The 13,495-nt window shown below is 37.5% G+C and overlaps 1 protein-coding gene across 4 annotated transcripts in view; it reads right to left on the minus strand.

Annotated features, from left to right (window-relative positions):
• Window positions 1–13,495, minus strand: part of LOC131694340 (retinol dehydrogenase 14-like) — a 73,903-nt gene that overhangs the window by 12,801 nt on the left and 47,607 nt on the right. For 3 of the 4 annotated variants that reach the window (XM_058983009.1, XM_058983008.1, XM_058983010.1), the window contains exons 2-3: window positions 10,909–11,054; window positions 10,680–10,818 (exon numbers count right to left, since the gene is read on the minus strand). In XM_058983009.1, coding sequence (XP_058838992.1) covers window positions 10,680–10,818; window positions 10,909–11,031 — 262 coding nt within the window. In that variant the 5' untranslated portion in view covers window positions 11,032–11,054. Of the gene's footprint in view, window positions 1–8,875; window positions 9,915–10,679; window positions 10,819–10,908; window positions 11,055–13,495 lie in introns of those variants that run through there. The other variant, XM_058983011.1, reaches the window with a different exon arrangement.

The following is a 13,495-nucleotide window of genomic DNA, read 5'->3' on the forward strand; positions in this document are numbered from 1 at the left end:
TTATTTTGTATATCAAGCGATTCGGCGATAATTATTCAGGAAACTTTTAAAAAATCTATGCTGTGCAAATATACAACAAAAGTCGTATATCATTCGAATAAAATCTAGGGTCATTATCTCGCTTGCAAATAAAAATCTGTATGATTTTTATAGGATTAAAGTAAACTCCAAATTTTCTGACATTGTGCTGATGAATCGAATCTAGAATCCAGTTGATCTTTTTTCAATTTGTTTATTTAACACGGCTTGAAGCCAGAGTAGTTGGTCTATTATAAAAGTACATGATGTAAAAAATAATAATAAAACGAGTATTAAAAGTAGACCATCATATCCGTGCACGCAGCTTGACAACTGTTTTTTTTTGTTCACTTCGCACTGGTTCGAGCAGAAGCGAAAAGCACATTGAGTAACGTGACCATCGTCTTTGATAAATGGAAATAGACCGGGGTCCAGATGGCTGACTCACCTCATTGGTGCAATCAGTGCGGACACAAACCGATGGAAAAAAACTAAAAAAATTCTATTGGACTCGGAATTGTCATAATTATCAATTAATCTTCAGACATGGTATATGAGAAAATTCCTAAAAACTCACATGTTCAGTAATGTTTTTCGCGGTGTAGATGTAGGAAGTAAATGGGTTTCCCGTAAAGCAGTCAAAAATAAGCAGTCAAATCTAGACCACGTTCCACATCTGAACTATGCATGGCAACCGTAATTAATATGAAAGCCACAGAATTATTAAAATTTATGGAGAGTGCTCAAAACATGACGAAAACCTAATGATCGGAGGAGCAAATACATAGGTCACAAGCGAATAATTATTTTATCCAGTTATTGGTAAGGAAAGTCTCCACTCAACCACCAACGACAACGGCCTAAAGTTGGTCAATCTCGGCGCAGCCAAAAGCAAATATGTAGGGTAGACGAGCCCTTATTCATCTCATTAGTCAGTATGTCACACTATTTCGTTGATAACTCGACTTAGAGTGACTGGATTGCGGTTAAATAGGTGTCATCATCTTTGCTACGTTCCTAAGAAGCAGAACAGTTAAAATTTTTGCCTGGAAAATGTGAAATGCTCGTGTTTGAGCGAAGTGAAAAGTCGAGTACAACGTACCCTTATTCATCCTACCATTTGAGCTAATGCGTTGAATAGAGATAGCAGATACTGTTCTAACTAATGTGTTCAAATGGGTGAGATGAATAGAGGAGCTAAGATGAATTAGGGAGCAGTTACCCTATATCTCTAGCACTTATCTGTATAGGATGAAATGCTATTGGCACACTTGGAAATGCCCGAATAGCGAAACGCGATCCGAAATCGGCCAAAATTTTATTGGCGTTCGATATTTCTCCAATGTCATTGATGTCAGGATGTGGTGGTGGATGAGATTTGTGCTAGACCAGACTAGAAACCGAATGCTTGCAACGGCTAAACATCATATAGGGAACGATATGGAGACCTACACCGTAAGAAATGAGCGTACGATAAATATGTACTAACGACGATAACGTGAAAAACTTTGCCACGTGACTGGTCACGTTTAAAGTAGCTGTCCGTCGTGGTCCGTTCGTTCACGCTGTGCTATACAAATCCTATAAAAATGATGTACCGGCTAAAAAGCCTTACCGAAATGGAAGAAATTTCCTCATGCAATTGTTAATTGCGCGCGCAGGATTTCTTCACTAAATAAAAGTTCTTCATATTTATTTGTTGCAAAAATATAAAAGTTACATGGTTTAGTTAAACTCATGCATTGAGCCGCGTCAAATAAATGAAAATTAGATTTTTAAATGTGGAAATCGACCGGCTCAGAGACAGCACAATATTGAGAATGACTGCCAAGCCATGGGTCCACGTCACGTCGAATGCAATGCGAAAAGCTAGTTGAGAGATCAAAAACTGTAAGGCCGGCAGTACGAAGCAATCTACTACGTGATGGGGATGATCTGGGTGGAAGAAAAAATTCTATCGGTTTGGTTTGATGGCCAATCCTTAATTTTGCCTATGAGTACACAGTACTGTTTAACAGAATGTGCCCGTTGTCTGAATTGTTTGACGGTGAATACCGCAACAGACAGCCGAACTCGCCATGTGACTAATGTAAATCCGTCGTCGTTGTTATTATCTTTTTTACCGATGTTGGTTAGTTTGGTGGTGCTGGATGCTGCTTTTGCAGTTGTCAATATGGACTGAACAGCTGCCACTAATTTGGCAACTGTTTGTTGTTCAGGTATTGGTATTGAAAACTCTTTTTTAGGTTAGTTTGCCGTTAAAGCGTTGGCAATCGGTAGAGCTGCATCCTCCTCTGTATCTTCCAGGCAAGAATGTCCGTGGTGCGCTGCCTGATTACAATACTTGCACCTAGAAGTTCGGCCCTCATGGGTGCATAACGTAGTTTGATTAATAGCAGCTTCGTAGGTTTTGAGTTTTATATTCAAGTGGGAGGGGATAGGTCTTTCGATCCGTATCCTCTCCACAAGCACACCGTTAGGTGTACCCGGGGATAAATTTCTCCAAGTATCAGGTGCAACGGATTCTACTTCTCCGTATTGCGACATGTAATCTGCAATTAGATCAGGAGAAGTCCATGGTGATAGGTCATGTAGCTTAACATCTACATAGTCTCTTTCTATATACACGGGAATCTTAATTCCAACTTTATCACTTTTGGCCACGTGCTTCAAGTTGTTCTACAAAATGAAACGTTCCGCTTGGGCTAACGTGCTAAATGATATGAGTACTACATTGCGAAGATTATGATACTGAAGATACATAACCTCCCTGCGCGTGAACTGTATCTTCACCTTCAGCAGGTTTTCCACTTCACGAAAACTCAATCGTATTGAACAGAATTTCAAGTTAATGACCGCTGTGTTGGGTCGGAGCAGAGTTTTTTTTGTCAATTTTACTCATGATGACAAGAATAAATTAAACGTTTTCTTTGTTCTCGAGACAATGCACACTAGATCGATAGGCTGCTAGTTGTTGTTCACTTGGTTCGATTCTACTTCTGACTTGGGCCGAAGTAGGAAGTAGACTTTCCGCGCAAGGTTGTCCATGATATACTGTGGTTTTATCCAGAGTTCTGTCTGAGTGAGTCGGTTGGTCGTGTGTAAAGAGAAATCCCCAAATTGCTGTCATTTCGGGACGTGTTTTGGGCGTTTTTTCGCTGGAAAAGTGTCCAAAGGATCGTCGGATAGTCGACATTGTGGAATACGCCAGAGGAAATACATTCCTGGATTGTGACGACCCGGAAAATCGCTTCTCGGAAGTTTTTCTTCACCATAGAAGCATCGTCAGGAGCGAAAACAAGCCGGGCGAACGATTACATCTCCGCGCCCGCCACTCAGCACTTTTGTACGAATGCTGTTACTGCGAACGAGAGTGTGAGAAGAACCAAGCTCTTGAATACTTTACGGTGACGTCACAAATGAACTGAGCGTTCATTTTTTACAGTTCGCTTGTACTGTTTACATGGACTTTAAAATTCTTTACGATTTGCTTCGAGCGAATCTAGTCGTCCACAAATTTTTCTAAGTCCATATAAGCAGTACAAACGAACTGTCAAGAAAAGTGAGGTTAACTGTTTCAGTAAAGAACCTAATTACGGAGATGGACAAACCCACTGAAAAGTGCACTACACGGAGAGCTTCATCGACGACATGTTCTTTCTACCTGTCTCTCGTTTTTCCGCTGTGGACTTTGAGCGTTGGGCGCTTTCGGTTTGTTCACTCGGTTCACTCGTTGTGCTGTTGGGTGTGCATGGGAATCGTGGCGGAGTATGAGCGACGGGAGTGATGTATGTTTTTGTCGTTTTTGTTTCTCGGCTCTGTATGCTTTTGTTTCTCGGTGCCCACTGAGAAACAGAAATCTTGAGCGTTTTTTCAAAACGTCATATCTGCAATGAGTTACTCTCTTTGTTTACTTTCTCTTTCGATTTTTACGGCGTCACTATAACACTTTTCACTTATTTTACAGTACAGATCGAAAGACGGGGGTTTTAACTAGCATATTATGCAAAGAGCTGAGGGATAAATGTTAAAGTGACCGAATTATTAACAGAAGAGAAAGTAAACAAAGAGAGTAACTCACTGCAGATATGACGTTTTGAAAAAACGCTCAAGAAATATGTCGAGTTGGCATGTTTTCTATTTCCGTCTCTTTTATTCTGCTGTGCAGAGGTTAAAATATTCGCTCATTCTCACTACAACCAGTTTATCGCACAGCTTTTTCATCCTTAGTAGGCACGGACCCAACTTTTCACCTTTCAAGAAATTGCGAGAATTATTACATTATAGAATTTATTTCCCCACATTATTGCAGTATTTTCATTCTAAGGATCCGTATCTACTCATTTTTGTGGATTTTTGCGAAACCATTAGTTATTCGGCAGTTTTACATTAGGCGCGAAAATATCATCTCATATTATACCGCGAAAAGATGAGATCCAATGCTGTCTTGTTGAGAGAAGTTGGAGAGCAAACAATGTTACATCGTATGTTGGGGAGGGATGAATTGAGGGATATGCTGCCAGAGACTAGATGTAGTTCTCTGTATATTATTGGTATCATAGAAAAACTGGAATATTTTTCTATAAACATATTCTAATTTATATATTAATTATTTTAAATTGAATACACTAAATACGTGTCGATTTCTTACAGCATGTCAGGAATCGAAAGTCCTATTTCAATGTTATAATCCGTTTGATACAAACATTACATTAAGGCGGGGCTGGTCAATGGAATGATTACCTCGGAACACGGTTTGCCCTGTATACGAAACGGGAAATTGGAAAATTAATTGAGCTAACACCTACCTAAATCCTGGAATCAAGTTATTTGCAGGTATAGTATTTTTCTGTAAACCGCTGTCGGTCAGTGGGAGTTAAGATGGTTAACAAACACACAAAAGTTGTCCATGATATGCTGTCTGATTACAATACCTGCACATAGGAGTTTGCTTCTCATGGGTGCTTAGCGTAGTTCCTTTAATTGTAGTTCCGTGAGTTTTGAGTTTTATTGTCAATTAGGAGGATACAGGCCTTTCAACCCGCATCTTCACTACAAAAACGCCTCTATGAGTACCCGGGAAGATGTTTCTCCATGTATCAGGTGTAACGGATTCTGCTTCTTCGGATTGCAACATGTATTTTGCAGTTGGCTCAGAAGGGGTCCGAGGTGATAGGTCATGTAGCTTTATATCTACATAATCATTTTCAATATATATCCGTAAGCCTAAGTTGCATTTTTGTCTTCACAGTATTGGACACAGTGGCTGGAGGCTGGCCAAAACCTCAAAAATTTATTTTTGAAATATTGATATTTTATATTTTACCTAAATTTTTCATGTATTGAATGATGCATATTCAATTTTTTTATGATCATTGGATAAGAACACGATTTTTAACATGAGTTTAAACGTAGCAATGTCCGGACTTTTTGATGATTTTCATTTCCGAAACCACCATTGCTCTGTTCACCTCAAATGCCTGTTGCTCTTTTGATTTTGGTTCGATTTTAGCACTACTAGTTTCATTGTGTAGAGGAACGAAAGAACTTGGTTAGTGAATAAAATACATTTGGTAAATTTGCTTGGAACTATGACTTTTTAGTTTAAAAAGGTTTGAGGTGGTCAGATCAAAAATACTTTTTTCACTAATGTATTCTGTACAAATTTCGGAATCATTTCGGAACGGTCACATAGTCTACATTCTATGGTAAATAACCTCTACTTTTCGAATATCATGGTCTCGTTCTGCGCCAAGGTGCGCAAAAAGTTTTAAGGAGATTTTGAAGCTTTGTTGCTGATATGGAGGCGCATGGTGTTTTGTGTAAAATAGTTAGACAATCTACAGTAAACCAACACGTTGTACAATGGATCTAGTGTTCTTCTTTTTTATGATATTGCTGACAATGGTGAACAGTAACGGAAAATTTATCATGAAAACGGGATCATAGTTATAAGAAAGGTTCAATGATACTGTATGGAAAAATGCATTTAATATTTTACGACTTTTGACATCAAAAATGAGCTCAGCATCTCAAAATTAGCTTAAATTGTGATTTTCAGCCAAATTATGTAACATTTGAGGTTTTGTCCGACTTTTGTTTGAAGACCCGCCACTGTGCGGCGTTGGGTCGAAGTAGAGTTTTTGCGTTAACTTTACTCACGATGACAATTAGGTTCTTTACTGACACAGTTAACCTCACTTTTCTTGACAGTTCGCTTGTACTGTTTACATGGATTTAGAAAAATTTGTGGACGACTAGATTCGCTCGAAGCAAATCGTAAAGAATTTTTCTAAGTCCATGTAAACAGTACAACGTACTGTCAAAAATGAACACTCAGTTCAGTTGTGACGTCACCGTAAAGTATTCAATTGAATACTTTACGATGACGTCACAAATGAACTGAGTGTTCATTTTTGACAGTTCGCTTGTACTGTTTACATGGACTTAGAAAAATTCTTTACGATTTGCTTCGAGCGAATCTAGTCGTCCACAAATTGTTCTAAGTCCATGTGAACAGTACAAGCGAACTGTCAAGAAAAGTGAGGTTAAGTGTGTCAGTAAAGAACCTAATTGTTTTCTTTGTTCTCAAGACAATGCACACTAAATCGAGAGACGTGTTGTTCACTTGACTCGATTGTAGATCTGACTGTGGCAGAGGTAGCAAGTAGATTGATGGCGGAGACTTGGTAGCTTTGAATGAAATATGCAGAATGAATTGCTGAATAACGTAGACGTAGTCAGAAAATGAAAAAAGGAGTGGAGGTAGTGTATTCCATGGCCCCTTTTTAGTTTATTTAGTATAAGATAAAGAGAGCATCTACAGCGCAAGTTAGACCGCCGAATTATGAAGAAGTCTTAGATGTTTGAATACTACTAGTTAATGGCTCAGTTACTATCTTATTTGAAACGATACAACGATACTTGACATTTTCGACGAAAATTGTAAACAAAGTGTACATATTTTAAAACCTGTTTTATCTAAGACAAAAAACTTAGAATATTAATTAGAACATTAGACTAAACTATGGCTGAAAATATATATTTTTTATCTAAGAGTTTCGCATATGAAGGAAGAATATAAAATCATTTTGCTACTTATAAATTTAAATTATGTGCGATAATGTAGTGGATATGAAAGTTTCTCCTATTCATAATTTATATTCTATTCCCTTAAATTCTGTAAGCCACATTTGAAAAAAATATCTGCCGGAAAACACTTCTGCCATTTCTCAGACTCAATAACATTTTTTTAATCTCATTTACAAGCATGTTCTAGGTTCCTTCCTTATTTACGCCCACTATTCCACGTGTGATAATGATACGTGAAGTGGGGGGAGGGTAGGGGTGAATCTTTGAATCGGCAGAGTCAGTGCTGAAATTTCTACTTCTTACTGAACATCCTGGAGCATATGGATAATAGCTTATAAATATATCTTTTGACTCTTTCAGATATGATGGGCTGACATCCAATCCCAGAATAAGGGCCGAGAATATCAAAGAACTATGAAGTCTATATGACTTAAAAATGTTCAATGAAGGCATCATTATGTCCTTGTATATGTGAAGGACGGAACATTCGCAATATTTTTATAGACCCAGACATGAATCCTACCATAATGCTGTGGGAAATAACATCTACAACATTTAGGATTTACATCTAAAAACTTATGTGTTGTTTTTGCTTGAGGCTAAAACTAACTCAGTTCTAGAGATCGGGATGGGTTTTAACCTGAAGTATATTTCAGGTTCGCTAACATGATCTCTCTTTTACGAGTACCTAACTCAATGCTATTAAAAACGTTTGTTTGATGTAACTTTCCTGGTTTTGTTCCTAGATTCTCGAACAACAACGTCATTAGAAATAAAGCAGAGTCTTCAAGGAATCTATAAACATGCATTTATTTTTATTTCGGAAATAATGAAGAATTAATTTGTGTATAATATCAAAGATTTTACGTCGTATGTCTACAGTAAAATTGCTGTAATCAAAAAAACTTTAGAACCTGATTTGAGGTTATGGTGTATTATTCTACCCCGGATAGTGAATGTTTCTTGATAAATGATGTATGAAATCAACTACAAAATAATGAAGCGATTTGCAGGTCTAATCAATACTACAGATGAATTTTGTTCAAATGAAAAACAAGCCAAATAAATATTTAAACCTTCTTTTGTAACCCCGAAATCTCATGGCGGAGTATTTTTTCGGGTTTATGGATATTCTAATGACAATTTTCACACTTTCATTTTTCTTGATTCAAAGGAATTTTTACTAATATTCAAGCAAAACATCATTTTGAATTGTTATTAGAAGGGTGTTCATTTCGCCCCGGGTAGCCCTATTGCCCTGTCCTACCCTACTTGAATTCTTTTCGAATTTCTTTTGTCTAAACTTATTATTTTTGAAAAATCACTATTTAATTGCTTAAACTTGAAACAAACATAATATGTGAGTGTGGTAGTAGTTAGAAAAGTGATAAGAAAGCGTTCTTTATTCATTCTTTCAAAATTCCACACTTAAGGTGGCATAGGAGCAGTCTTTTCCTAATAAAAATCTTTTTGTCGAATATATTGAAATATTAACATTTTAGGAATACATTTTTAAAGCGGCCCAACCTATATCTCCTTCCTGAAACTGCAAAAATAAATAATTTTGATTCAAATTCTTGTAAACACTTTAATCATGTGTTTTTTTTAAACCGCCTCAAGAACCGCTGAGTCCCTGTTTTGGTTTGAAAGCTTATTAATTAATCTAATCTTTGCTCACCGTTTTTCAAAAATCTAAATTTTATTTATTTATTTATGCATTTTATCTATTTTTTGCATTTGGAAATTTAAATGAGCCGGAAGGGTGGTAAAAAGGTTTTCGTATGCAATTGAAAATTGTTATTCAAGATTAAAATGTGAATTGCAAAATGCAAACCCCAATCCATTTTTTCTTCCCGTTTTCGAGAAAAACAATTGACAGTGTTTCAGAAAACAGATTAAAAAACTCCTATACCACCTTAATCAACCTATGGTACTGTGATAAGAAATGAAAAAAACGACACGTTTTCTTACTGCACCCTACAAGCAGAAATACAATGCTTTTATTGAGATTTTTCATTAGTCATAACTGATACTTGACATAACTTAACCAAGTCTCTACTGGTAACTTCCGAACCTAATTCAGATTTTCGGATCTTTTTCTGTTAGCTTAACTATCTTAACCGATTCCTCCCACAGTTTCTTAGCTTTCTCCATATCGCAGATTCCCGCCGACAACCCAGCTTCCTTACAGTCTCTATAATACTTTCCGCTGACGCCTTCTACTTCCGGCGAGCAAGCCAAATAAAGACTAGTTTGGGCACCTTCGGCGTTAGTTTTGAAGAACGCTTTGACGATTCCCATCGGAATGGTAAGTGGGAATGGTACGTTACGCCAGATGCCGGAATCGATCATGCCCGGATGCAAACAGTTGGCAGTGACATTGGTTCCCTCCAGACGGCGGCTAAGCTCGCGGGTGAACATAATGTTAGCCGATTTGGATACGTAGTAAAGATAACCGGGCAGACTGTTGACCGGGTTGAGATTATTCAAATCGACCGAAGCGAATCGATACAGCTCGGAAGCTACGACAACGATCCGACTTGGTGCCGACCGCTTCAACAGGTCGATCAACAGGTGCGTCAGCAGGAAAGGTCCATAGTGGTTCGTGGCCATGGTGAACTCAATGCCGTCCACGCTCTTGGTTTTCTTGAAGGTCTCCGCAAAGCCGGCATTATGAATCAGGACGTCCAGCTTGGATTCCGTTTTGAGCACTTCGGCAGCGAACTCGCGAACCGATGCTTGTGAACTCAGGTCAAGCTGCTTGACAAAAACAGCCTCATTGCCGCTGTCTTGCACGATCTCGTCTGTGGAGAAAAGGGGGGATAGATGGATTTTCGCAGAATCACAATAGTAGGAGTTAGTTTCGTTTGGTAGTCAACCACTCCCTGGTCATTACATTGACCCGTGCATTGCAAAAGTGCTGTACAAATATCCGTGTGTTTGATTGAGACTTCTCCATTTCATCATGCGTTGTTTTTAATGATTATATTTCCCTCACCAAGAATTGATTCAGTGTAGATGAATTCAAATTTGAGTTCTTTTGGTTAGCAGATCAGTGGCATAACAGATTTTCAGTGAAAGCGAAAATACTCATTCGACTGTTCTACTTCTTAATACAAGTTTAACTTCAAGGTTTTCGTATTGATGGTTTCATTATTTTCAAATAATATCTACACAACAGTAGGTATTAGATCTTTTTGAAATGTCTTTGTCAAACTTTTTGAGTTAAGGTTGGACAGAGAATGCGCAAAATTCGCAAACGAAAAAAGCAGTTTTTCCACAGAGTATGTCAGATCTTCCTAAAAATCAATCAGCGTGTGTAGAATGTTGCTACAGTACTGCTGATTGATTTTTATGAAGATCTGACATATGGTGTGGAAAAAACTGCTTTTTTCGTTTTCGATTTTTACCCTTTCTCTGTCCAACCTTAAGTATATCGAGATCCAAATCTATGATACATGTTTGCAACTATACATTGTGCAACAAATATGCTAAACCTGAAACCATTTGCTATGTACATATAGTTTCTACTATAATAATCCTTCACCAAAACTGATTACTATACATACCGCGAGCTTTCTTGGCCGTTTCCATGTTCCGACAGGCCATTATTATGCGAGCACCTCGTTTCGCCAAATCCCGGGCAGTTTCCTTGCCAATGCCCGAATTGGCTCCAGTGATAATAACCGTTTTACCTTCCATGTTGCGCTGTGGATAGACAATAGAAATAACATAATGAACAAACCATAAAAGAACATAACTAGGTCTTAGCAGGCTATCTTCACAAAAAAAACTTACACTGGATGTGATTTTTCCACACGTGAGATACAAGTAGTATTTGAACAAGGAAACGAATATCGCGATTGCAGTTACTACGTACGCTACTATGCTGACAGGGCTGTCCCAATCGATCAGTGACATTGCTCAGGGGGTGAAGTGTGGATCTGTTAAAGAAACGAAAAAAGACCAAATGTTAAAACTACAACAAACTGGTATCAAAATTTAAAACAGTGCCATCGACAATTGAATATGGCTCAGTCAGTTCCCTCGGAAAATAAGCTGTTCATTCCACATCAGATTTACAACCCAATTTCTAGACGGAGCGCATTTTTTCAATTTTTTGGGCAATTAAGGATTTTTCGAACTTATATTTTGAAATTACTGATAACTCGTAAACTATCAGATGCTTGGAAAAAAATTGCGCTTGGAAAAAAATTGCTCTACAAGAAAAACTTTTTAATTTTTTTGTTTATCAACTTATGTGCTCTGAAATTGCTAAAACAAATTGAGTTGACTCGTTGAGAACAACAGGTATCAATGCAGAAAGGTCCTAATAAACAGTGCGTGCAGAAAAGAAGCTTTTTAGTTTTTTTTTTATTTTTATCTTTAATTATTTATTTACTAATTGTTTTATTTATTTATTTGCTTAACTTATTATTTTATTTATTTATTTAGTTAGTTATTTATTTTCCATTTATTTATTTATTTCGGTATTTGTTTTTTTGCTTTTTTATTAACGATATAGAGTGAGTCAATCTTTTTCCTGTTTTATATTGTAACGACATTTAATTAGCAAGGGACTGGAAGGTGTGAAATATTTTTCAACATTAAGAGCCATAGTACTCAAAGAAGAGCAAGGATTTGAAGTAAGAATGTTTAGAAAAGCGTGGAGTAGTGTCATATGAGCAAGCTTAGAGTTTCCCGGCTATTTATTACTTTGTCTTCTGCAACGCAGGAGTCTTGATCTTTTGGCATTAAATGCGAATCACCTGAGTCTTTATTTATTTAGTTAATATCTTGAAGCATAAAATTGTGCGATGTTTGTCGAAAATACGTTAGGCAAATTAAAATAGGAACTAGCAGAAGCTTTAATTACTCTTTGCACTTTTTATCGCAAATTGACCAATTTAAAAAAACAAAACTATGCTACAATTTTTGGAGTTTTGGAGCTCAAAAACTCTAATCCTCATAGGCCCATGGACACCTGTTACCCCCAGAATAGTTAGTTCGGAAAACAATTAAATTTTTGCGGAATTTTTTTTTATTTCGGCGTTGCAACTTAATTTTGGTCGTGAATTTAGTTAGTCACTTCACTGTGCGACGTCACGACTAAAACTGTCTATACAAGAATTACGGGAAATAACTGTTAGATTTATTCCCAGAGTGATGCGCTCAAGCTATGAAGAAGCCAAGAGTTTTAGATCTATCACCTCGTTTTTTCTTCTAATAGTTTTGGAACGGATTATCGATCATCAGAACAATGACGTTAGCTTTGTTGAATATGCACTACACAAAATGCAACATGAATATCAGTGTGGGAAATCTACGATCACTCTGCTTCACAATGTCGTTTACAACATTGGAAAGGTCTTCTCGCTCAAGTAAACTGACTTGGGTGTGTCTTTCTATTCTATTCTGGAAGAGACGCGAGGTCATTAAGTGACTATGTATATGTATCTCGGGTTGGATAGACGCAATGCTTAGCAACCGCATTCTTTGTTTGTAGCTGAGGCAGAGATAAGGAAGGGAGTATTTGCGGCTGGCCTTAGAGTGGCGTTCTGTTACCTTTGCTATGTAACCTGGTTGTCGACAGCTTGTTGATGAAGCTCAATGAGCTTGAATTTCGAACCCACGGGGTTGCAAATACCAATTACTGAGCTTTGCATGGGAACAATTTGTGTTTTAATGCAACAAGCATTAAGAGCTGTCGAGAAGTGGTTTCGACAAGTTGTTCCGAGACATGTTCCGAGCTACTGTGTACAGATCAAGTCAAATACGTTGGAGTTATATTGGTTTTCAAACTGAACTAGTCTTCTCGCATTGAGTCCAGAGCCAAACCATTACACTGAAAGAATATATTCGTAAATCGCTAGGCATTAGTTTCGTACAGACAATTTTCATAAAATATGCGAATTTTTCGTGCATATGATTAATCGTTCGTAGTTCTATTGAAAACCATTTATTTTTTGTTACGAGTTTTTCGTGAAAACCACGAAACGACTTTCGTTGGCTTATTACGAAATAGCTTCGTTCGGCAAACGAATTGTTCGCTGTTATATACGAATATCTTTATAGTATTTACGAGCATCATTCGTCAAACCGTCAACCGTCGTCGTTATTGTTGCTATACGTCAGCTAATTGCTGATCATAACGGTCTCGGTCTGACTATTTAGTAGCCGTATCCGTGTCCGCCAGTTTCAGGAAGATTTTCTGAACCTCTTTCGCTTACAGTTGATCCAGAATCCGGAGCAGTACGGATTCAGTTGAGCCATCGCGAACTGCTCGTTAGTTTTGTATGAATTAGTTTGAGTTTTTCTCTGCCGGAGCAATGTCAAAATAATATGCTATTAAATACGAAAACTTTTCTAAGATGAACGAAATGAA

Source organism: Topomyia yanbarensis, chromosome 3, assembly GCF_030247195.1.
Source record: "Topomyia yanbarensis strain Yona2022 chromosome 3, ASM3024719v1, whole genome shotgun sequence".
NCBI classification, from domain to species: domain Eukaryota; kingdom Metazoa; phylum Arthropoda; class Insecta; order Diptera; family Culicidae; genus Topomyia; species Topomyia yanbarensis.